Source organism: Salmo trutta, chromosome 6 (genome assembly GCF_901001165.1).
Source record: "Salmo trutta chromosome 6, fSalTru1.1, whole genome shotgun sequence".
NCBI classification, from domain to species: domain Eukaryota; kingdom Metazoa; phylum Chordata; class Actinopteri; order Salmoniformes; family Salmonidae; genus Salmo; species Salmo trutta.
The window spans coordinates 21,012,505-21,039,280 of record NC_042962.1 but is presented as its reverse complement, the minus strand read 5'-3'; the positions used below and the strand labels follow the sequence as shown (position 1 = coordinate 21,039,280).

General features: G+C 44.9%; 1 protein-coding gene across 1 annotated transcript in view; it reads right to left on the bottom strand.

Annotated features, from left to right (window-relative positions):
• Positions 1–26,776, bottom strand: part of LOC115195638 (reversion-inducing cysteine-rich protein with Kazal motifs) — a 56,582-nt gene that overhangs the window by 5,830 nt on the left and 23,976 nt on the right. Inside the window, exons 5-17 of the mRNA XM_029755713.1 lie at positions 26,249–26,334; positions 26,122–26,169; positions 24,399–24,432; positions 23,529–23,726; positions 22,658–22,922; positions 21,970–22,143; positions 15,452–15,664; positions 13,126–13,262; positions 12,740–12,880; positions 11,318–11,506; positions 9,311–9,433; positions 8,999–9,170; positions 3,578–3,773 (exon numbers count right to left, since the gene is read on the bottom strand). Of these exons, the coding sequence (XP_029611573.1) occupies positions 3,578–3,773; positions 8,999–9,170; positions 9,311–9,433; positions 11,318–11,506; positions 12,740–12,880; positions 13,126–13,262; positions 15,452–15,664; positions 21,970–22,143; positions 22,658–22,922; positions 23,529–23,726; positions 24,399–24,432; positions 26,122–26,169; positions 26,249–26,334 (1,976 nt within the window). The remainder of the gene's footprint in view (positions 1–3,577; positions 3,774–8,998; positions 9,171–9,310; positions 9,434–11,317; positions 11,507–12,739; positions 12,881–13,125; positions 13,263–15,451; positions 15,665–21,969; positions 22,144–22,657; positions 22,923–23,528; positions 23,727–24,398; positions 24,433–26,121; positions 26,170–26,248; positions 26,335–26,776) is intronic.

Genomic DNA, 26,776 nt, shown 5'->3' with positions numbered 1-26,776 from the left:
TCCGGTAACTTGACACCGGGACTGAAGTGGGTTTTTAATGGGTTGTCGTCTACCTTAAACGGGTATAAAACTAAATCCAGTCTGTTCCACTGATGGAGCCACTGCTCAGAGCTACCGAGGCGAGACGCCATCAGGCTGACATTGCCAGCGACCGCAATGGAGAAACATGATCCTACCAGGCCCTAAACACTAACAAATCACTTGAATTCAACTTTCAGCTTTAATTCTCCACTTTCACAAACACACACACATAAACATGGGGGGATTTCGCCTGTATCATGTTCAAGCACAGTCCTACACAGGAGATGTATGTGTCTGCAGGTAGACTAAGTGTATGGGCAGACTAAGAACCTAAATGCAACATATTCTTTTATTAGACAAAACCATAGTGGATTTCAGCTTTTGGTGGGCTGGGATATCTGCCTCCTCTCATAAACCATGGCAAAAACATACATACTCAGGCAGTTACTGGAGGTAGGGAATGCACATTTGGAGTATGTGTGTTTGTTTGTGTTTAACAGCTGGGACGTGTTATCCTACCTCTGAATGCAGGCTCTCCATTTAAGCGTTCACGAACACAAACCGAGAAAAGCTTTTGGGAGACTCTGAAAACAGGGATTATCTCTGTGTGATTGACTGAATGCTGTGCAGCTCCCTCCAGTACGGTGCTTTTCAAATAGCTGACTGCTTAATGCTATCTAGCAGGTGTTACAATGCTACCTACAATGCTACCTCCTTATGAGTTCTGGCATGCCTTTTCATCACAAATGAATTACGTGTATTGAAATGTCCAAAAGCCCTTAAACACGGTCAACATTTACAGTCAATTTAGAGCAGTGGTCACCAACCGGTCGATCGGCAAAAATTCCTGTAAAAAAACACAACGATAAAGCCCTGGGCTCCTATTTCTTTAATTAGTCTCGGGCTGTTGGTGGTAGGTGCAGCAAATTTAGCTGCCCGGCGCGCCGGGTAGGCAAACTGTTGCCACTTCATGTGTCTGAAGGTGCAAACTCTGCCTTCTCGGTGGGCATGGAGAGGAAATCAAGTGCACTATGCCACCGCTGGCCAATCAGATTGCTCAGATGGCCGAGTCTGCAGTAACGCAGCAGCATAAAATAAAGCTACGGCAAAATTGACACTGTGAGATTTCAAAACCATGAATAGAGAGAGACTGTCAACGAACACAGCAAAGAGCTGCTGTTTTTATGACTGAGTTCATGTTTAAGTTCTTACTCAGCACTGTATTCAACACTTTGTATTCAACACTTATAACCCATAAAATGCCCGTTCTTCCTATTACCACTCAGCGCTTCAACAAGCAGTGCAGCAGTGATGAATGAGTAGGGAAGTGTATCTATAGGCTTGTGTTGTTGTTATTATAAGCGGCTAGGATCTTTTTTAATATCAAGGAAAATTTCACGTTCTCTGTTCATTAGGAGTAGGAACATGAATTTGTGCATGAGGCAGAAATAATGCAGTGCGACTCGAGTTTCGATAGGCTTACATGTTTTAAGTCACGTTAATAAAAAATCAGAGCGGTTGATCTCGGCATGCATTTTGACTCAGAAAGTGATCTTGACTCAGAGAAGGTTGGTGACCACTGACGTAGGGCATGTTGGTGCAGATGTTATGGAAACTTGGAGAGCAGACAAATTGATTGAGAGTGAATTACTTTCAAATGTTCTACTTCAACAAGTTGCTTTGGCTAACTGTCAAACTGTTACCCGACAATGGCCCACGCAGGACAGGTTCCAGCTCCCTCATATTAAAATCTGGACCTTGAAGACAGTTCCAGTTCCACTCTTCTCCTATAATCAGGGACCCATTTAGACCTGGGACAACAGGTGGGTGCAATTAAATATCAGGTAGAACAGAAAACCAGCAGCAGTCCGGCTGGTGTGGTCTGCCCAACGCATCACCGGGGGAAAACTACCTGCCCACCAGGACACCTACAGCACCCGATGTCACAGGAAGACCAAAAAGATCATCAAGGATAACAACCACCCGAGCCACTGCCTGTTCACCCTGCCACCATCCAGAAGGCGAGGTCAGTACAGGTGCATCAAAGCTGGGACAGAGAGACTGAAAAACAGCTTCTATCTCAAGGCCATCAGACTGTTAAATAGCCATCACTAACACAGAGAGGCTGCTGTCTACATAGACGTGAAATCATTAGAACACTAATCAATGGATCACTAGTTCCGTTAATAATGCCACTTTAATAATGCTCACATATCTTGCATCACTCATCTCATATTTATACAGTGGGGGAAAAAAGTATTTGATCCCCTGCTGATTTTGTACGTTTGCCCACTGACAAAGAAAGGATCAGTCTATAATTTTAATGGTAGGTTTATTTGAACAGTGAGAGACAGAATAACAACAAAAATATCCAGAAAAACGCATGTTAGAAATGTTATAAAATGATTTGCATTTTAATGAGGTAAATAAGTATTTGACCCCTCTGCAAAACATGACTTAGTACTTGGTGGCAAAACCCTTGTTGGCAATCACAGAGGTCAGACGTTTCTTGTAGTTGGCCACCAGGTTTGCACACATCTCAGGAGGGATGTGTGCAGCTTGTTACCTGTAAAAAAGACACCTGTCCACAGAAGCAATCAATCAATCAGATTCCAAACTCTCCACCATGGCCAAGACCAAAGAGCTCTCCAAGGATGTCAGGGACAAGATTGTAGACCTACACAAGGCTGGAATGGGCTACAAGACCATCGCCAAGCAGCTTGGTGAGAAGGTGACAACATTTGGTGTGATTATTCGCAAATGGAAGAAACACAAAAGAACTGTCAATCTCCTGGAGTGGCCTAGCCAGGCAAGTCCTGGAGTGGCCTAGCCAGTCTCCAGACCTTAATCCCATAGAAAATCTGTGGAGGGAGCTGAAGGTTCGAGTTGCCAAACGTCAGCCTCGAAACCTTAATGACTTGGAGAAGATCTGCAAAGAGGAGTGGGACAAAATCCCTCCTGAGATGTGTGCAAACCTGGTGGCCAACTACAAGAAATGTCTGACCTCTGTGATTGCCAACAAGGGTTTTGCCACCAAGTACTAAGTCATGTTTTGCAGAGGGGTCAAATACTTATTTACCTCATTAAAATGCAAATCATTTTATAACATTTTTGACATGCGTTTTTCTGGATTTTTTTGTTGTTATTCTGTCTCTCACTGTTCAAATAAACCTACTATTAAAATTATAGACTGATCATTTCTTTGTCAGTGGGCAAACGTACAAAATCAGCAGGGGATCAAATACTTTTTCCCCCCACTGTGTGCTGTATTTTATACCATCTATCGCATCTTGCCAATGCCGCTGTCATTGCTCATCCATATATTTATATGTATCTATTCTTATTCCATTCCTTTACTTAGATTTGTGTTTATTAGGTAGTTGTTGTGGAATTGTTAGATTACATGTTAGATATTGCTGCACGTTCGAAACTAGAAGCACAAGCATTTCGTTACACCCGCAACAACATCTGCTAACCACGTGTATGTGACCAATAACGTTTGATTTGATTTGACCTTGTAGGGTACATATTGAAATACTCCTGGTCTAGCTGTTACCTGACAGTGACCCATATAGGCCAAGGTCTTGTCCATCTGGAGGAGCTGACAGAGGTTGGGGTGCTCCACGTTGTCTGTGTCGCAGGCCAGGTCCATGTGAATCTTGTCACAGCCGGAGGGACGACCAACACACTCGTACTGGGGGCAGTGGTAGTCAGCCATGTCTGTAAGGCACACTCTACGACTGGGAATGCACCTGAGGACCAACGGAAGGAGGGGAGGAAAGGGGGTTCGTTTAGGGATTTGTTTTAAGCAGCTTTTAAGCAGCGGAAGTCCAGAACATGGACGCGTTACAGCTATCGCTTTCATCAGTGTACACAACTATTCTTTTCAAGTACTGTAGGTCCTTTTTGGTTTGAGTTGAGCACTAATGTTCCTTATTATTATTGTGAAGTAGTGTACCTTAATAGTGTATTATTCTCACAGCAGACATCAGTGCTTTTTTTACCATGTGAATTACCCCATTTACTCCTTTATTTAAAACATAAACCACATTATAATCATAATGGGACCTATCTTTAGGGGAATGTAGTAAATGTGTTGACGTTTTTATATCAGTACATTAATGCTGATTTTCGATGGGAAACAGAGGGTGAAAATCTATGAAACCTAATGAGCCCTGCCCTTTTGTACACAGTGGAGTTGAACTATACAAAACAAGCAAAAGTTGAGGTAAAAAAGGAGGGACCCTCTCTCTCTTTCTCCACCACAGCCCCCCTTATCTCCAAGGTAACCATCCCTGCCTCCGTACCTCAGCACCAATCAGGTGGTCTGCAGGCCGCAGCTAGATTTTTATCACCTTGTTTACGGAAAAATAACAAATGTTTGAGAGATCCCACCAACTCTGTGTGCCTTTGAACAGATGGCCAAGGGGAGATGTTATGGAATGGGTTTGCTGTGCTTTACATAAGGAAGGATGCCAAAACACATCCGTCTTTACTGTGTGGAGGGGAGAGGGGGGTAAAATGGGTCCGTATCACGTTTCGGGTAAGACCCAGATGCAGACAGTGTTGAAGTAACAAAAGTTTATTACTAGTACAGGGCCAGGCAAAACGACAGGTCAAGGGCAGGCAGAGGTCAGTAATCCAGATAGGGTGCAAAAGGTCCAGAACGGCAGGCAGTCTCAGGGTCAGAGCAGGCAGGGGTCAATAATCCAGTGTGGTGTGGCAAGGTACAGAACGGCAGGCAGGTTCAGGGTCAGGGCAGGTACAATGGTCAAAACTGGGAAAAACTAGAAAACAGGAACTAGAACTGACCAGAGCAAGGGCGAAAACGCTGGTAGGTTTCACAAACAAAATGAACTGGCAACAAACAAACAGAGAACACAGGTATAAATACACTGGGGATAATGGGAAAGATTGGTGACACCTGGAGGGGGAGGAGACAAGCACAAAGACAGGTGAAACAGATCAGGGTGTGACAGACCGGCTCTGATGTTAGTTGTAATAGGAGTTAACACGGAGCCATGTGTGGTTAAGGAGTGTGTCCTAACCATAGAATTAGGAATTAGAATAATAATAATAGTAATTTAATAGAATCCTATGGTCCTAATAATGTGCCATCCAGGGGAAGAGGAAGCGATGTTAGATGGATGATGCTGTCTGGGGAAGAGGAAGCGATGTTAGATGGACGATGCTGTCTGGGGAAGAGGGAGCAATGTTAGATGGACGATGCTGTCTGGGGAAGAGGGAGCAATGTTAGATGGACGATGCTGTCTGGGGAAGAGGGAGCGATGTTAGATGGACGATGCTGTCTGGGGAAGAGGGAGCAATGTTAGATGGACGATGCTGTCTGGGAAGAGAGAGCAATGTTAGATGGATGACACTGTCTGGGAAAGAGAGAGCAATGCTAGATGGATGATGGTGTCTGGGGAAGAGGGAGCAATGTTAGATGGACGATGCTGTCTGGGGAAGAGGGAGCGATGTTAGATGGACGATGCTGTCTGGGGAAGAGAGAGCAATGTTAGATGGATGACGCTGTCTGGGGAAGAGGGAGCAATGTTAGATGGACGATGCTGTCTGGGGAAGAGTGGGTGATGTTAGATGGATGATGATGTCTGGGGAAGAGGGAGCGATGTTAGATGGACGATGCTGTCTGGGGAAGAGGGAGCGATGTTAGATGGATGATGGTGTCTGGGGAAGAGGGAGCGATGTTAGATGGACGATGCTGTCTGGGGAAGAGGGAGCGATGTTTGATGGATGACGCTGTCTGGGGAAGAGGGAGTGATGTTAGATGGACGATGCTGTCTGGGGAAGAGTGGGTGATGTTAGATGGATGATGATGTCTGGGGAAGAGGGAGTGATGTTAGATGGATGACGCTCTATGGGGAAGAGGGAGTGATGTTAGATGGATGATGCTGTCTGGGGAAGAGGGAGCGATGTTAGATGGATGATGGTGTCTGGGGAAGAGGGAGCGATGTTAGATGGACGATGCTGTCTGGGGAAGAGGGAGCGATGTTTGATGGACGATGCTGTCTGGGGAAGAGGGAGTGATGTTAGATGGATGATGCTGTCTGGGGAAGAGTGGGTGATGTTAGATGGATGATGATGTCTGGGGAAGAGGGAGTGATGTTAGATGGATGACGCTCTATGGGGAAGAGGGAGTGATGTTAGATGGATGATGATGTCTGGGGAAGAGGGAGTGATGTTAGATGGATGACGCTCTATGGGGAAGAGGGAGCGATGTTAGATGGATGATGGTGTCTGGGGAAGAGGGAGCGATGTTAGATGGACGATGCTGTCTGGGGAAGAGGGAGCGATGTTTGATGGATGACGCTGTCTGGGGAAGAGGGAGTGATGTTAGATGGATGATGCTGTCTGGGGAAGAGTGGGTGATGTTAGATGGACGATGCTGTCTGGGGAAGAGTAGGTGATGTTAGATGGATGACGCTCTATGGGGAAGAGGGAGTGATCCTCAGGGCTCTGGGAGCTCAAGGCCATTCCGGAGGGGAGGGTTACAACAACACACCCCATACAGGCGCGCCTTATGACACAGTTACCGCCGGCAATCACAGGGGGACACACAGCCTGGCCACACCTGAATAAACAACCACTGGATACGAGGACGTTTGAGAGGGGGATTTCAAGAAAAAGCGGAAGAGAGGAGAAGGGTGCAGGAAAATAGGATCTATCAAGAGAGGAAATAACACTACACTAGTGGACAATGTTCCCTCTAAGTTGTGCGTCTGCTTGCAGTAGCCCTGAGACTGCAGCGCAGCTTCCTGAGACTGCAGCGCAGCTTCCTGAGACTGCAGCGCAGCTTCCCGGGACTGCCACGCAGAACAAATATTAGCCCACAGAGAGAAGCACGAGATTGCACTCAACTTTCTATAGCAGTGGTAACCAACCGGTAGATCTCCAATGCATTCCTAGTCGGTCTCCAAACATTTCTGTAAAAAAAAACGAATGATAAAGCCTTGTGTTCCTATTTTTTTTTATTTGTCTTGGGCTGTTGGCGGTAGGTGCACCGGATTCAGCAGCTCTCCACGCCGGGTAGGCGAACTGTTGCCATTTTTCACCATTTAATGTGTCTGAAGATAAACTCTTCCTTCCCGGCGGGCCCAGAGAGCAAATCAAGTGCACTATAGGCCTACCGCTGGCCAATCGGATGGCTCAGATTACAATTTTTGCAGGCATAAAATACATCTACAGCAAAGTTGATACTGTTAGATTTCAAAATGTTTAAAACTATGACTAGAGAGAGACTGTCAACAAACACAGCAAAGAGCTGCAGTTTTTATGAGTGAGTTTATGTTTAAGTTCTCACTCAGCACTGTCAACATTTTGTATTCAACACTTATAAGCCATAAAATGTGCATTCTTCCTACTTCCACTCAGCGCTACAACAAGTACTGCAGCAGTAATGAATGAGTAGGAAAGTGTATCTATGGGCTTGCGTTGTTGTTATTATTAGCGGCTTTGGTCTTTTTTAATATCGAGGAATATTTCACTTTCTCTGTTCAACATAAATTTGTGCATGAGGCAGAAATAATGCGGTACAACTCGAGTTTTGCCATCAGCTGGAAGACGGTGTCTCTTTTTTGGTCAGTGTCAGTGGAGGAAAGAGAGAGCGGAGGGATGTTGAGACTGACCATCAGATGCAGGTAAAACACAAATAAAAAGCGAATGACTTAAATATATGGTCACTCAGCTGTGCCTCACAAGTAATACAACAATGGATCTATTACCCATGTGATCATATAGCTTACCTCAAATGTTTTTATATAATAATAAAAACTGTATTGGGCCTATAGCTTACTGCACAAACCTCATTGCTACAGTGCTGTTTTTAATTGGTTAATGTTGCATAGGCTTACGTTTTTTAAGTCATGTTAAAAAAAATCAGGGTGGTAGATCTCGACTTGCATTTTGACTCAAAGTGATCTTGACTCAGAAAAGGTTGGTGACCACTGTTCTAGAGATTTCCCTGTTAACACGATTAACGTTTCCCTTTACTGTGGCAATTGTGATTGAATCAACACAATATTAGCTACTTTCAATGCAACATACTGAAACAAAACAAACTATGCAAGAGATTTTGTTGTAGGCAGAATGCATCAGAGTAGAAATCTATTGCATTGACACATACGACTCAGCCAGTACTCTACACAGACCAGCGCCAGCATAAACAATCAGAGCTACAGTAGGCCTATATGCAAATAGACCAGTGCCATATAGGGATCTGTGCCATTCACTTTGAACTGGACTGGGTTTACAGCATGAGCAGTCATGAGTAGATGCACTTGTTTTGAGATCAAAGCGAGAGCTGCATGTAGCCATGTGTGCACATGTTGTTCATATCCTTTGGTGCAGTAGTTACTAAGTTATTAGCCCAGTTATAGATCATTTCTAGTCAGCAATAGGGAAGGGATTACTTCCTACAAGAGCACAAAATGTGTGCATTTCATATTTTTGAAAAGCAAGTCAGGTAGTACTTTTTTCCCCCCAGTATTGTATTTTGAGACAAGCTATGTAGCCAATAGGCAGAGGGTAGCATAATTTGTCTGATTCTCTGTAATAATGGTATGGGAATAATAATGCATTTGATTTTGTAAAGTGGTTGATTGCATCAAAAAACGCAACATTCAAGTTTGCGCTCAGCAGACCTGAAATTTGCTCAACGTCTACATTCTTTTGAGGGAACATTGCTAGTTGACTGAGGTGGAATAGGATCAGGGCTCAAAGCCTCTGTTAGGAGAGATATAGCGTCCTCTAGAGTGGAGGTGTCCAGTCTTATCCACTAAGGCTGTATGGAATGCTTTGAAAATGCATCCTTCCTACCTCCCTTCCTTGAAGTAATCATTGATCGGACATGGCATGCACATAGTGGAACCTAAGCACTCACCAATCTAATTGTGTTAAATCAATCATTATTCCAATAAACAAATGATTGAAGGAAAGAAGGAGTGATGGAGTATCTCACCTCTGGTTCTTCTGGCAGGGGTTGGGGGAACAGGGGTCGCTGCTGCGGCAGTGGCCAAACACAAACTGGTTGTCTTTGAAGCCCATGCAGCGGGCCACACAGGCACTGGGGTAAGTGCGGCCATTACGGGCACACACTGGCACGAAGCGGTCAGGGCAACCACATGGGAGCCCTACGGAGAGGAGGAGAGAGGGGCAGGGGGAGAGAGATTAGAGAAAAATACTTTCAGGATCAGGAAAAAATAAACATTACAATATAGCAATAAGACCATCAACACACACACTGTTCTTTGTCTCTCTCTCACACACACACCGGTGAAGCGGCGGCGGTCCTCGTCTGAGCTGTCGGCGCTTAGGCACTGGCGGGTGGAGCAGATGGTCTCTCCAGCGAAGCAGGAACAGGGGTGGCAGTCTACCCTGAACGACGTCCCATGGTCTGTAGGACAAGGACACATCGTCACTCTGTGAGACCTTGTCTGATTTCAGTGGTAATTGGGCTGCAAATGTAACTGTTATCTGACACTGAGTCCTCCAGCAGCTGATAGACTTAAACTATGCGATCTGGGTCATGGCACCTACAGTTGTCATGGTTCCACCTTTCTCCTTAACCACTGATTCCTCGTCTGGTCTCTTCTCTGCACCTGGGTCCACCTCACTACGTCACAACAGTATTAGACCTGGGAGCTAATATGAGACTTGACTTCTACAAGATACTCTTCTGCTGTGTCCGTGGGGCAGTCCCACTCCTTACGTGTTTGTTATTGTTTTTTTTATTGAACAAATAGGACAATGGAGAGATGGCAGGGAAGATTGCGATTCAGAAGGGCGTGGGTGGGATTTGAAACCATGACAACTCTGGTACAGTATGTGTGTTCCAGGGTCTGCGGCTCTAACTGCTAGACCACACAGGCCACATCTACAAGACAGTCTGTAGAAGTTAAAGCAACCCTCAGGTTTGGGCTGTCCTGGTATACCTTAGCTTGATTTCTTTAGGATCTGAAACATCAAAAATGATCTTTAACTAAACTAAGGCTTCCCTATAGGATTACTTCATGTTCCTCTCCTAATGCTGGATATAAGAACTCCAAAGCCCCACCACTCTCACTCTCAGGCAAACCACATCTGTGTCAAATAAGGCTGAAACGTCTGACCCCCCTTTTGAACCCGGAGCGAAAACAAACATAAAAGCAAAAGCAATAAACTGATTTGGGTTCAAACAAATGTAGATTCAAAGCCGGTACATTAAACAAAGGGGGGAAGGGGGGGGGGGGGGAAAATGCTAATATAAAACCTAGATATGAAAGACAATCCTGTTGTTCAGTGTTGTTTCTCTATGGGGATATGATCAGCCACTAGGGGCAACATCACAGTGACTAAGGCCATGTGTAGCCTGGAGGGGGATGTGGTTACTCTATGCTGAATTCTTCCCTGCTGTTCACAGGAGAGTGTGTATGTGTGTTAGATGATGGGGAGAGAGAGAGAGAGAGAGAGAGAGAGAGAGAGAGAGAGAGAGAGAGAGAGAGAGAGAGAGAGAGAGAGAGAGAGAGAGAGAGAGAGAGAGAGAGAGAGAGAGAGAGAGAGAGAGAGAGAGAGAGAGAGAGAGAGAGAGAGAGAGAGAGAGAGAGAGAGAGAGAGAGAGAGAGAGAGAGAGAGAGAGAGAGAGAGAGAGAGAGAGAGAGAGAGAGAGAGAGAGACTGGCAGCAGGCTCCTTTCAAGTCACAGTATTGACATATAGGGCGGGCCAGAGGGAGACCGCGGGAAGGAAATACCAACATGCGGTTGGTTGGGTGCCTTATTTTTAGTTTTTTTTTTAATGTAGTGTTTCCATGCTGCTAGGGGAAGAAGGAGAGTGGCAGTGATGTTTACACTACAGGAAGCACTTTCACAACCAGGCACAATAGCACCAACAACTCATCCACAGAGAGCTCTCTCCAGTCCCGAGTCAACTCCTGGGTTGTGTTCAGCAGGGCATGGGTAGCAAAATGTTTTGATACGGAATATATAAAAAAAGGGTTCCTTTTTTTGAGTTCAGGTTTTGTGCTTCCACGTTTTCCCGTTTTGCGCCTATTGAACACAATTGTGGTCCGACAACTGTCAGTTGTCGGCTTCAGACGTATAACAACAAATTTGCCCAATGTCGGCATGTCTAAATTGTTCCTTTATAGCTGAAAACCAGATGGATGCTACACATTGGTGGTGAATGGGGCAAATAAAACTACCCTCACACAATGTAAAGTGCTCGGTGCTTTGAAAATAGTAAGATCTACTGAAAAGTGTCATATGAATTCGAGCCATTTAGAACAAGGAAGCGGCAGCTTACTTTTTCTTTGTCCCCCAACAATGCAAGTCTTGGAGGTGTCTATGCAGGGCATCTCGGCACAGTTCTCCAGCCTTCCACTCTGGCCACAGGTACACACCTCGAAGCAACCCGCCTGCCCATTACGCATGGGCACCTGGATACGGGCTTCCAGGTGGACCAGGAACTCTGAGGCTTCGCCCAGTTTACAGCCTGCACACACACGCACGCACGTACGTACACACACACACACACACACACACACAGAACACAGTGCAGTCAGACTAACTGTTGACGTCTACACATATACACATGTATTTACAGTGGACATAGGCGCCTCCTAGGGGCACAAGACGGTATAGTATGCTATGACACATTGCCTTCTCCTAGCAGCAGTGATGTCATGATACCAGGTTTAGTATCATTATACTCAATAACAAAACAATGCCACTGAAAAAAGAAATCAGGAAGAAGGACTGTTTTGTCCCTTTTTTTGGGGGGGGGGGTCACTCTCAAAATCACACTTTTTTAAATAGAAAAACGATACAAGTCCACAACAATGCTTAACTCAACCCTTTACCCTCGTGGGAATTGGCCTACAGAAGAAATATGAAAAGCATATGCATAACCAGGGTAGCAATTGAAAGGGAACAGTTTGGAGATTATGGGGAAATGATTAGACCAAAGTTGAGGACACAACAGTTCACCTGACACAAGACTGAAACCAAACATTACACTGTTGATTTTATGTGCATTTTACATTTACTGTACTTTTTGCCAAATTTGTTGATAACATAAACTCAAAATACTCTGGATACATTCAGTAACATGATAACAGTAATCCTGGGAAATGCGGGGTAGGTTCAACATAAGGCAAATAAAATGACAAGGGTTTGAGTGAGAGGACTAACTGGTGTCTCAGTGTGCACAGTTCCTTAAGTCATTTCAATGCACTTTTATGACTCAGAGAAGAGTCTTGAACTGTAAGGAGTTTTTTTAGCTCTCCTAGCTGTGCCGTTGAGGAACTAGAGCGAGCACACATGCAGTTGTTTTGTTTGGAACACCACCCTGCATCCCCCCCATCACACAATTACTGTTGTTGTTTGCGCCATCCAAAAACGGTTCACTATGAATCGATATCTGGGTCAGGAAGCTGCAGGGAATACGAACCACTGAAACATTCTGTTTGCTTTTATAATAAACTTGGGCAAATGAATTACTTTTCTAATAAGTTCAATACATTTAGTTGGTGAGACACATTTGATAGAAGAACCGAAAGTAACAAAATTCTATTACCAAATCGTTTTACATGTTTGTAGTATGGAAAAAGTACAGGCGTTTCGATATACCGTGAAATACTACTCAGAAGAACAAGCTCAAAACAGTGTGTCTCTATGTACAGTGGGTACGGGTTAGGTGGAGGTATGGTATATTGTTATACTGTACCAGGCACACAGAAGAAGGGCAGGCAGTCCTGTCCTGGCTGACAGCCCTTCCTGTTCACCTCACACAGGTGGTTGCTGGGACAGGGGTTGGGGTTACAGGGGTGGATGACCTCCTCAATGATGTTACCCAGGGAGCTAGGAGCTGTGTGGGGATCCAATGAGCAATTTAATTTTAAGCTTTAGAGAGCTCTGAGATGAATCATTTACCCTTGTAATACCTGGACTCCTTGCATGTATGTGTAATCAACATTCAATTCAAATACTTTTTCATTGTGTGAAATATGAATCACGTAAATCGGTAAGTCCTTTCAATTGGTAATGGTAAGGAAACGGTGTTAGCTGTTCAAAGACACACACACACACACACACACATACAGTCCCACTCACTGAGATATCTCTCCAGGGGGATGCAGCGTTCAGGGTCATCTATGGGGGACAGGATCTCACAGATGCGCTCGGCCGTCTGTCCCTCGTGGAAGCGTTTGTGGTCCCCACACTGTGTCAGGATGTCCACACAGTCCGACCTGAAGGGTTGTCAACAGCAGGGGAAACAGCCAGTGAAGGACAGGGTGAGGAACATTCACTATTGCAAAAAGGGTTGCATAATTCCGGGAACGTCCCTGGTCTTCCTGGAATTAGTAGGGAATAAGCAGGACATCCGGAATCATCCAAACAGGATTTATTGAGAGTTCGCTGAATTTTGCAAACCTAATCGCAACACTGCAAGGTGTTTCGAAATGATCGAAGGCTATGCAGCATTTACGGCAACGTAACTTGAAACGTCTTTCTAGTTCGTATTTGACTGTGAAAGATTTTCATTCAGTGCAACACACTATCTAAAAACCGTTTCAAACAGTTTAAAGATGATGAACTTTAACCCAGTTTAGAGTTTAGCCAGGTCACATTTTCTTGTGGATACAAACAGAGACATACTGTAGCATGGTCTGACTTGACAGATACAGCAGAAGGCCATTATTGAAAGTGAGGTCAGACGAAACACAAGACAGATTCCTATTCCCTGCATACATCGCACAGCATCCTCCTAGTGCCGGGAAAGCTTAGGTGCAGACATTAAAGTGCTGGACTTGCGTTTGAAGTGACTTGGGCTGCTCTCAGGCTTGCCACTGGCCCATATGTTACATTCCCAACCGTCTGTCTGCTCTGTTGATTTGCCATCCTGGGGTGTAATTTCCTTTCCAGTCCTTTATTGCGGTCTCAGCTTTTCTTACCCACACTGAGTTAAGAATGCATGTTGCGTTTCTGTTGCCTTGAGCGGGCCAGTGTAATAACGTACCTTTGTGCTGCAGGTAATCAGCATGGTACACCTGGCATTCCACACACTGAGCCAAATAGGATTGACAAAACAATTATGTGTGATAGAAAAGTCATTCACCCGAGAGCCAAAGATTAAGAGATTAAGTTGAGTTGTACAGGCTGTGTATGAGTAATTATTTAAAGAGACGGATTATTTGTACATGGGCATAAGCATGCATACACACACACACTCATGTACACGTACACACATAGACACACACACACACACACACACACACACACACACACACAGACATTTCTTGCTCAGACATGAACAGCGGAGCCACAGCGTTTAGTTGTACTGGACAGGGCCAATACAACATGCCAATCTAAGCCCTGACTGATGTATGTGGGGTTCTGCCCTGCCATCGCTCACTGACATCCCGTCTTTGTCCTCTGTGGCTGGGTATAGAGGGAGGGAGAGCCTGGGCGGGGGATACAGAGCTCCAGAAAGGCCCCCTGACATCCCAAAGCAGCCCAGGAAGAATGACTCTGAAAGGGGTAGCGTGAGGAGGCCTAATCCCCCCCTACCTCCAGAACAATGAAGGAGTGTGTGTGTCTGTCTGTCTGTCTATGTGTGTGTGTGTGTGTGTCTGCCCAAGGGCTCCCCCTAGAAATGCAAATGTAAATAAAGGTGCAACAAAAGGCCACTGTCACACACGTGTAGCGCCTGTGAATAAAGCCTGTCAGCTGGAACACGCTCCAGACCACATTGATAAGGCCTCCACATACATTGGCTGTTACAGCCCTGAGGGCTAGTCTAGTGTACAGGTAAATGCTGGTGTGTTAACCACAGTCACTAACATGCTAACTACCCCATTCAGCCTGACAGAAGCCCAGGTGTGATTGCTCTCAGAGGAAAAAGCTCCAATCAAAAGATTTGCTTTCAGTCAAAGGATCTGCACGTAAATAACCTGAGGTGGGATAGTGAGTCAAGCCATGCAGAAACCACAACATCCTCCTCCCTGAGTCAATCTCACTACATGTTGTGTCAGCAGAGCGCTCTATATGAGATCACCTGGATTTGGTTCATGTGGTTTTTAGTTCCAGCTGGTACTTTGTCGGTCATTTCCTGAGGGGGACTTTTTACTGTGACAACGGGAGTCGGTTGAAGGTGAAGGTGGGATGCTGTATGTACTTATTTAACTATTTATTAACTTTATTTTACCAGGTGGGTGATTTCAAGATAGAATGTTCTCTCAAAGGCGGGATAAATGGTAACGCATTAACAGCAAACCCACATTAAGCCAATCCCTGGACTAAAAAGCACTTTAAATGGGGATTCTCCAATGGACACTTTTTAGTCCAGGAGTTGGCTTAACCTGGGTCTGGGAAACTAGACCAAAGTCATACTAAATACGTGAAGTCAATTAACAGAATGAGAACAGAGGGTACGTACTTGCAGATGACGCTACCGCGGGACTTGCTGTAGCAGGGTTTGATCTGCAGGGCGCAGGCCACAGCCTTCCACATCTCCGGACGACACTTCCTGATGTCCAGGACGGGGATGTTCATAAAGGGCATCTTGATCGTCCCATTGGACCACAGCTTGATGTCGTTCATGGCGCCCTGGTCTGATTGGATGTTACAGCTACGGAACAGCTCAGTGGGCCTGGAGTCAATAAGACCGGGAGACGTGATAGAAGTAGCAGAAGGACTCAATAGAACACGCATCTATCAGAATGAATACAAATGTGCACACAACAGAAACACAGCGAATCAGTTAACATATTTGGGATGGGTGCTAGGTTGCTTCGACTCGAGGTTAGGACACGGACACAAAGTGAGTCACAAAGGGAATCATACTACAGAAGACAAAAACCCATGTCCATATACACCAAAACGTAACACACAACACTACCTCTCTCTGTCTAATGGGTTGCGTGTTCACTCTGCCCTGTGAGTCCAGATGTTGTGTCCACAGCTCAACGGCACATGGATGTGGCTGTGATGATGTCACACCCCGGCCAGCCGGACGGCCACTGTTTACTACTATTAGTCACTGCAGAAACATCCCAGATACAAGCCAGGAACAAAAGACCAACGGCTGGGGCCGAGAAGCACTACTTCCTGAAGAAACCTGTTGCTGGGGCGAGGACTATTTTCTTTAATGATCTACATGTCTTTCATGTCCGTCCAGTGTGGACCGGCTGATTGGTAGGTTTATGTAGGTCCAGTGTGGACCGGCTGATTGGTGGTTTATGTAGGTCCAGTGTGGACCGGCTGATTGGTAGGTTTATGTAGGTCCAGTGTGGACCGGCTGATTGGTAGGTTTATGTAGGTCCAGTGTGGCCAGGCTGATTGGTTGGTTTATGTAGGTCCAGTGTGGCCCGGCTGATTGGTAGGTTTATGTAGGTCCAGTGTGGACCGGCTGATTGGTAGGTTTATGTAGGTCCAGTGTGGACCGGCTGATTGGTAGGTTTATGTAGGTCCAGTGTGGACCGGCTGATTGGTAGGTTTATGTAGGTCCAGTGTGGACCGGCTGATTGGTAGGTTTATGTAGGTCCAGTGTGGACCGGCTGATTGGTAGGTTTATGTAGGTCCAGTGTGGACCGGCTGATTGGTAGATTTATGTAGGTCCAGTGTGGGCTGGGTGAGGGAGGGATATTTCCGGGGCTGAGGTTGGATGTGGTCTAGCGCTGATCTCCAGCCAGTGGTTGATTTAATAACAGCCTTTAAAATCTCCCACTGGCCACTCATGCTGCCTTGCCGTGTGTGTGTGTGTGTGTGTGTTTGTGTGTGTCAGAGGTGGGACCAAGTTACTATTATTCGAGTCACCAGCAATTCTCAAGTCACAAGGTCCGGGTCTCAAGTCGAGTCACAAGTAGAACGAGTTTCGAGTCCATTCCAAGTCATGCATTCTAAGAGCAAGTCAAGTCCAGTCACAAGTTTTTTCTAGTCAAGTGTCAAGTCATGTAAAAAAAAAACTAAAAAACGTTACATGAAATGAATTGTGTTGGATGGCGGGGTGCTACAGACAGCTATATCGGTCACTAATATTAAAGGCCCAGTGCACTACTTTCTGAAAAAATACTTTTTCAGGGGTGCTACAGCACCCTCAACACCCCTACTTCCTGAGGCTATGAATGTGTCATTACATCCATGCGGCTATGAATGTGTCATTACATCCATAAATAAAAACGCAAGACACAGAAATAAACTGCGTTTTGCACCTGCATTTTGTGCTGAAAGTCATTTATGTTAACAGTCATGATCAACTAGGGATGTTATGTCACTTCTGTTATGTCCAGAGCAAGCAGGATCGTACAGCCTAGTTGTAAGCAGCTGTCAACGGGGTCGTTGAAAGGAGACCAAGGCGCAGCGTGTATAGTGCTCATTCTTTGTCTTTAATGAAATACACTTTCAACAACAAAACAACAAAAGACCGAGAACAGTCCCGTCCGGTACACTAAACTAAACGGAAACAACCACCCACAAAACCCCATGAAAAACAGGCTGCCTAAGTATGGCTTCCAATCAGAGACAACGATAGACAGCTGCCTCTGATTGGAAACCATACCTGGCCACAACATAGAAAATGACAACATAGAATGAAACACTAGACAACCCACATAGAAAACAGAAAACCCAAAACACATAGACGAAACACCCACCCTGTCACGCCCTGACCAATCTACTAGGGAAGAATGACCTCATACCAGGGTCAGGACGTGACAGCAGCAGAGGTTGATGATCTGCTGTATGCAGCGGTTAGAAAGCATGGTCTGTCTTTAGCCTTTCTCTTCCTCACAAATATCGTAATAAATTCGCCAGAATGTTACATCTTCATCCCATAAGTATTGAAGGCAGTGCGATGTTACAGCTCTCTTCAGACAAGCCAGTACGCAGAACTGATGTATATAGCCTAATTAACTCACCCAAACTAGGACTATCTGAAATATGAAAATGATCAATGAAATCGCCATGTAGACAATTGTTCTGGGAAATATATGTTCGTAGCAGACTGCTAAACTGCAGTCTATATGGATAATGAAAACGTAGGCTACTCTGTTTCTGTCGGCATAACCCGGAGAAAATTAAACAAGTGCTTTCTGGTCACTAATCTGAATATGTGCGCCCGCCTTTGCGCGCCAATGCTGATGACTGGTCATTGGTCAAGACGCTCAACTCTTCGTTTCTGAAGCACAGATAAGATGTTTTTGAGACAATCATTTGGTGCAATGCCGTAGGCCTATGTTCGTGACCAGATCAAATAGGCAAATGTATAAATATCAAATACAAATGGTAGACTTATAGCCTACCTATGTAATCTATTAAAATATGTAAACTATGAACAATATGGATTCTTCCCATTCAGTTTCATACTCGCACCCCTCAAAGGAGGACCACTAGCTCACTCGACCTGTGTTGATTGACAGTTTTCTGGTCCAATCAGAGGACCAAGTGTATGTTTAACTAGCCAATTTTTGCAAAATACTGAGAGTAATCCACGGCAACTCTGTGCCACAAAATGAGTGTCAAAACGTTACAAAACACGGAAATATAATTTCAAGTCATCAGTCTCAAGTCAAAGTCGAGTCCCGAGTCTTGAGGGTTCAGTTATTTTATATCAAGTCAGTCTCAAGTCTTCAAATTTGTGAGTCCAAGTCATGTGACTGGAGTCCACACCTCTGGTGTGTGTGTGTGTGTGCGTGTGTGTGTGTGTGTGTGTGTGTGTGTGTGTGTGAGAGAGGGGGAAGGAAAGTGATGTCTTGACCACAAGCAGAGAGACCACAGCCTTACCTCAGCTCCAGGACATGTGACCCCATGGGTGGGTAGTGGGTAACGGTCACAGAGGTTTTCCACTCCACCCAAAAATAAACTTTAATGACCTCTTCACTTTTATTTACAGTGACTCGTTCCTATTCTCACTCTCACTCTTTTATGTCTCTCTACACATTGAAAACCCCCCAGATGGAAAGGAAGGAAAGTGTCTCCAATTAAAGCATAGGTATTTAGGATTGTTATTAAATACATTTCATTTTCACCAAGCAGGCTCAATACAGTCAGTGAGTCAGCTATTCCTCATGTAACTCAATATTTTCTTCTTAATAAAGACAGATTAACTTAAAATAGGCATGGTGCTTATGGCAACCGTTTCCATACTCTCAGTCAGTAACTAGAACGATAAGAGTTAAATCAAAGTTAGTGGTCTGGCTACAAAGTCACCTTGAGTCAACCGGAGTCAACATCCTGGGGCCTGGGTGTGTGTACATGACCTCTTTACCCCACTTCCCTCTCAGAATGATTGGCATGTGGATTGAGACTTCCTGCCAAGGGCTTTGGTGGGCCTTGGGCCATGCCAGGAAAAGAATATTGTCCAGACAGACAGGCAGACAGACGGGTGGATGGACAGACAGACAGACAGATAGCCAGCCAGACAGACAGACAGAGGTCACAATGTTTTTTTTAGCCTCCAGCCCTATTTAACTTCCATACTGCGAATGTGCCCCCACGCCGCTGGTCACCCCAGCTTTTGAACCCCTGAGGGGGGGAAGACTCTCGTGCAATGGCCCCGGGACTCCTTCAAAGGAAATGAGAGCTAGCCTTTGTTTGTCTGTACTCTAAATCCCACAGTGGGGAGCAGCGGTGCCATCATCTAAAGAGGAATTCATTGATCTTCTCCAATGAAAATAATACATGGAATACTTGGGATTTCCAAATCTTCTCTACGAGGGCCTACCATGAGAAGTTTCAATTACTTTTTTTGTTTGATTGAACATTGATTACATCGTTTGCCTGCCGGGCTGCAATTCAAGCGTTGATACAGTATGTTTTATGATAATCATGACGTTATGGTTATCATTATTATTGTGTTGTAACCGATACAGTCAACAAACAAAGACATATGGAAAACTATATCACAGATAAAGAGGTCAAGCGATGAGATGAAGTTCAAGTCTGTAGCTCACGTTCTTCAGATCTCCTACTATCCAATCATATATTTTCTCTGTCCCTGACTTCAGCCTGGAAAAACAATGCTTTTGAAACCGGACAAAGCAAATGGAATGGAGCTTTGTGGACAGTGCTTGGTGGGGATGAGTCCACGAGTGGGGATCATTCTGTTGAACTGTGTGTGTTTGTGTGAGTTCGCCCGCCGGGCTTTGATGGCGTCCAGCATGGGTCTCAGGCCCTGTCCCAAGCCAGGATGCAGCAAGCTGTGACATGGCTGGCCTCCAAGGTCAAATGAATTTGTTGAAGGGAACCCACACATCATAAACTATAGTAGCACACACACACACACACACACACACACACACACACACACACACACACACACACACACACACACACACACACACACACACACACACACACACACACACACACACAGACAGACACAAACACACTTTCTCTCTATCCTTTTCTTTCCTTCTTTCTCGGTGACCTCTAAACAACCTAGCACAGAGTCATGGAAGCCGACCACAACACTCACAGAGCCTATAAAGCAACATCGTCGTCAACTAGTCATTGTCTCTCTGAAGAGACCCCAGAGGTCTTGGTTTCACCCGGCCCCAACCAGTTGGCCAGCCATAATGACTAGCATGGGAGCGACTAGACACAGGGCTTCGTTTCACAACCAACGTTTAAACAGAAAGATAAATACATGAAACGTACCAATGTCATTGTGTTAACTGCAGTGTATTATTTAATGTGGTTACTAGGCTGTCGGTTCCAGTTTGGGTTTGGAGGTGCACATAGGGTTATGTATGGGAGCCACTAACCCACCAACCACGGGGCTGGGGAAAATGGTGGGGTGGATGCACTCACTCCCTCACTACCCAACCTCGCCTTCTCCCCTGACCTTCCTGTGACACTCCAGGACTAAAAACATCACATTAGCCTAGCCTGCGTCAGACCAGCCCAATGGTTGAGGTGATGGAGAACATGGGTTTGCAGGATGCGTGTGGACGTGTGACTAAATGAAAAGGCCCATCAATGCAACAGAGCATTACAGACTCCTTTTTGGATGTATGCAGTCGTTGTGGACGTTGGATTTTGAGTTAGTCAGTACAGTATACAGTACAGTATAGTAGGTACCAGACCTGTTGTAGACCTATTGTAGGTCTGGTACAGTGTGGTACAGTCTGGTACAGTCTGGTACAGTGTGGTCCTGTGTGGTTCTGTGTGGTTCAGTTCAAAACGTGGCACTAACAATGCAAATGTTGTGAATTTGCTGCAGGGATCTCATACAAAAATGTATGCATAAAATAATCTGTTAAGAGTGTCATATATTGCAACTATATTATAATAATAATAATAATAATAATACAGTCCCTTCAGAAAGTATTCACACCCCTTGAGTTTTTCCGCATTTTCTTGTGTTACAAAGTGGGATAAAACTGGATTTAATTGTCATTTTTTTGTCAATAATCTACACAAAATACTCTAATGTCAAAGTGGAAGAAAAATTAATACTTTTAAATTGTTATTTTTTAATTAATTTTTTTTATTATTTAAAACAATTTTTTACTCCTTTTTCTCCCCAATTTCATGGTATCCAATTGGTAGTTACAGTCTTGTCCCATCGCTGCAACTCCCATATGGACTCGGGAGAGGCAAAGGTCAAGAGCCATGCGTCCTCCGAAACACAACCCAACCAAGCCGCAATGCTTCTTGAAACAATGTCCGCTTAACCTGGAAGCCAGCCGCACCAATGTGTCGGAGGAAACACCGTGCACCTGCCGACCGCGTCAGCGTGCATTGCGCCCGGCCCCCCACAGGAGTCGCTAGTGCGCAATGGGACAAGAACATCCCTGCCGGCCAAACCCTCCCCTAACCCTCCCCTAACTATGCTGGGTCTCACAGTTGCGGCCGGCTGCGACAGAGCCTGGACTCTAACCAGGATCTCTAGTGGCACAGCTGGTATATATACCTAGCTACCTATCTGGTATAGTAGCTAGGTATATACCATACCTGTTGTTGAAGTTGGTGCAGTAGGCCAGGTCCTTACAGCCCAGCTGGCAGGGCTCCCTGACGTCGGCCAAACAGGTGATCAGGTCCGTCTCCACAGGGTTGTACTCGCACATCTGATCAAACTCCTGCCATGTCTGAGTGCCCCAGTTGGTGCTGATCTCCTGACACATGTCCCTTTTGGTTGACAAAACCCCAGTTAAACATACAGACAGAGACACAACTCAAGAATGTAAAACCAGACTCAAATGTACACTGCCTTTGAACAATGTAAAAATCTCCATAACTTTGAGTGTGCCTAACCTTCTGGCCCATCTAACTGTATAAAGTCATCTGAAATTGTACATCTTGAAATCTGCAATAATCTGAAATCTGAAAACACGTTTTCACATGTGTAGTTTCATGTTATCACATGTTGCTTTATATGTTGTCATATGTGATTACATGAAAATGTGTTTTTGGAACACTTCATGTGTTAACTTGAAATTCGTGTGGTTTCCGTAAGGCTCTGTAGCTAGCTCAGTTGGTAGAGCATGGTCCTTGTAATGCCAGGATAGGGGGTTCAACTCCCAGGACCACCGATATGTAAAATGTATGCACAATTGACTTTGTCGCTTTGGATAAAAGCGTCTGCTAAATGGCATATAAATTATTATAAGCATCTCATCAGAGTACAATGACTCCAACTAACCGGCACAATGAGGTATTGGCTTTGGAGCAGCAGTGCAGCTTGGCGCCGTCCATCTTGGCGGTGGGGGAGGTCTCCGTCTCGCTCTTGGTGGGGGGGTGGGCGCTGCCCAGGAAGCACTGCCACAGCGGGTCCTGGGGCAGTGGCTGGCTGCCACACTCATCGATCAGGCCCTCCATGATCTCATGCTCCGTGGTCATGGTGCGAAGGATGCGCCGGCACGCCACCTGGCAGTGGGGCTCATCAGCCCGGTCGCAGCAGTACAGGCCTGGATGGACGAACAAATTTAGTGATAGGCAGTGATGGGAGGAAGGCAACACACACATAAGATACACACTGGCTATATTAAATGGGGTCCTGATAGATTAGTATTTCAATTCAATGAAATATATTTTTCTTTACTCCCGAGGGGCATTTACTTGGGCAATTATTTGGGTATAAGACTACTCATTATCTATGGGGTTGCTCATAGGTTAGTATCAGATTATTATTATAATTTTTTGTTTTTAAATTTAACCTTTATTTAACTAGGCAAGTCAGAAGAACAAATTCTTATGTACAAAGACAGCTTACCGGGGAACAGTGGGTTAACTGCCTTGTTCAGGAGCAGAACGAAAGATTTTTACCTTGTCAGCTCGGGGAGTCGATCCAGCAACCTTTTGGTTACTGGCCCAACGCCATAACCACTAGGCACAGATTTACGCAGTATCTACAAAGCTCCTGATAGGTCAGTATTAGATATACTCATTATCTACGACGCTCCTGATAGGTCAGTATTAGATATACTCATTATCTACGACGCTCCTGATACGTCAGTATTAGATATACTCATTATCTACGACACTCCTGATAGGTCAGTATTAGATATACTTACTGTCTATGGGGCTCCTAATAGGGTAAGACTTGGTGTAGTTGCCCACACAGCCAATGAGCTCGGGGCTGATGCTCTGGCAGTATTCCTTGACAGCTTTGATTTGAGAGACGGTTGGGGAAGAGTCTGTCCGGAAGATAGCCTGGCAGTACTCTCTACAGTTGGTGTGTCTCCCTGCGTAGCTGCAGCATACCGAGCCCACTGAGGCAGCACAGACAGACAACACAGTTACAACTTGCTTTCCATCAGTCATTCACTTCAATGGAATTGTAAACAGAATCGAATAAAAAATAGTTAATTATTATTATTATAAATGATATTTAGTCTATTTTGTTTTTAAATAGCCTTTATTTTCATAAAATATATGACAGACATTGCAAACATGATCGACATTCAAGCATCAGGAATTCTTCTTTGCTGAATTAAGAGTAGAATAGAGTAGACTTCCAGGATTTCCTAGAGAATAGTCTGATTAAATATGCATGGTGAACATTGGGGGTGATCCTCAGTTGCTAGACTTCAGGGAAGTCCAAGACCTCACATCCCCATAATCGCCCAAAGGCATGTCTGTCACATCTGTGGTGGGCTTGTCTGCAAGGCAGTTTCAAACCACCACATTGCAGCTCCGAATACAAATAAGGGCTTCATCGGCTGGCTGACTCCGTGACAGATGAAATCATTTCTGCGGACCAAAGGTCAAGACCTTGCCTTTCAGGCACGTAAACACGGCTCGTCAAGCAGAGTGGTGACTCTTTTCCTCCTCGCAGAGGTCAAAGGGCCCTGAGCTGACTCCATGTTTAATCACACTGGAAATTTGCGCTCAGATTGGTGGACTTAGGCTAGCAGCTTGTCATGGAGATTTGGGAAACTTACTCTCATTTTTGATGATACAGCTGTAGAGTGGTTTCTGGAAATGAGAAGAAAAATAATTTTGTGATCAGAAGTATAATTTTTTTTAAATTATTATGTCAGCTCTCTCTCTCTCCCCCTCTTTCTCTCTCTCTCGGTCTCCCCCTCTTTCTTTCTCTCTATCTCTCTCTCCCCCTTTCTCCCTCTCCCTCTCCCCCTGTTTTTCTCTCTCCCCTCTTTCTCTCTCTCTCTCTCTCTCTCTCTCTCTCTCTCTCTCTCGGTCTCCCCCTCTTTCTTTCTCTCTCTCTCCCTCTCTCTCTCTCCCCTCTCTCTCTCCCCCCTTTCTCTCTCTCTCCCTCCCCCTGTTTCTCTCTCTCTCTCTCACCCTCTTTCTTTCTCTGTCTTTCTCTCCACCCCAAACCCCCTCTCTCCATCCCTCTTTCTTTCTATCTCTCATCAAATGGGTATCCAGGGCAGTGATTGGGGACATTGAGCTGTGTAGGGTGCCGTCTTTTGGACCTGAGTCTCTGTGGTCAGTAAAGATACCATGGAACTTATCGTCAGAGTAGGGGTGTTAACCCCGGTGTCCTGGCTAAATTCCCAATCTGGCCCTCATACCATCATGGTCACTTAATCGCCCGCTTCCAATTGGCTCATTCATCGCCCCTCCTCTCCCCTGTAACTATTCCCCAGGTCGTTGCTGTAAATGAGAATGTGTTTTCAGTCAACTTACCTGGTAAAATAAGGATTTTTTTTTAAATACATAAAAACGGTCCTGTCCTAAGTACTGTTAAAACTTCATCTGAAAACTAACTGGCTTTCTTTCCAACAACACCATAGATGTCACGCCCTGACCTTAGAGAGCCTTTTTATTTCTCTATTTGGTTAGGTCAGGGTGTGATTTGGGTGGGCATTCTAGTTTTTCTATTTCTTTGTTTGCCGGGTATGGTTCCCAATCAGAGGCATCTGTCTATCGCTGTCTCTAATTGGGGATCATACTTAGGCAGCCTTTTTCCCACCTTAGTTTGTGGGATCTTGTTTTCTGTATAGTTGCTGTGTAGCCTGCAGAATTTTCCATTCGTTTTTTGTATTTTGTGGTTTTGTCGGTGTTCATTTTTAAATAAAAGTAAAATGTTCGCCTACCACGCTGCACCTTGGTCCAATCCTTCCATCGACGAGCGTAACAATAGAGGAACATAAAGGCCAGTGCTGCTGCGTGCTTTGGCTCCCCTCGCAAGGATTCATGAAAGGGCAAGATGAAAGGGGCCAGTGCCTAATTAAAGCTGGTGGGGGGAGCTTGGTTGTGGTTGTGGTTGTGGTCCAAAACAAACATTAAGCCCGCCGCTTTGTTTGTTTGTTTGTTTGGAATGAGGATGTGAGCCAGATGAAAGGAGACCTCTGCTAGCACATCGCTAGCCTACGCTACGCTATGCTAAGCTAATAGCTAAGCTAAATCTTCTCAGCAGGACTGGATGAGCTCACTCCTCTCTCCCTTTGACAAGAGTGGCTCCAATCAGAGCTAAGATAGAGTGCTACACAGACAGGAAATGACCTCATAAAGAGGGGTGGGGATGAGCACGATATTGAGATGGACCGTAAAGACTTAACACTGCCTTTATCTTGTAAAAGCCAGAAAAAAGGCCAGGGAAAAGCAGCAGAGAATACATAGTCTCTCAGAGTCAAAAGCATTTGCTCAATTTAAACAAAGCACATTATTTTACACAATACATGACCTTGTGTTACTTACCTCTGTGTCTTTTTTGCATATTTTTGTGATGTCGTTCTTGGATGATGCCTATAGGGTCAGAGAATGAGGAATTAGGTGAGACCATATGGATGAGGCCTTAACTGGCCAAACTAACTTCCTCTCTCACCTGCTTGCACTCCCTGCGGCACTCTGTCGAGATGGCCAGCTCACAGCAGCCAAGGCCAACCCAACCATCGGACTTCCTGGACGCTCCTGTAGACAAACAAAAATGGCCACCATTACCCACAAATCTTGCTGGGTGTAGCATCATCACAATAAAAGCATGGGTTAATTTTATCCTCTAGTTGGGGTTTGCAAAATATTCATACTTTTTAATGGGCAGCATATTAAAGCCAGACTCAGTTTGACCCAAATAAAATATATATTTTTTCCAGTTTTAATATATCTTGAAATGGATAGATGAAAACTTATTTGGCCATTTGTGTCACCTCAAAGTGATTAAAATTAAGTTTTTATAAATTATAAGTACAGCAGTTTTGTTTACAAATTGCTAGTCAGATTTCTCCAGGTAATTATGATGCATATAGAATATTCTATCTGTTCCTCTGATCCATCTACGACTTCAGCAACACATCAACAATACATACACATTTGCCTATCTACTGTATACCGCTGTCATTATTAAATGATACAG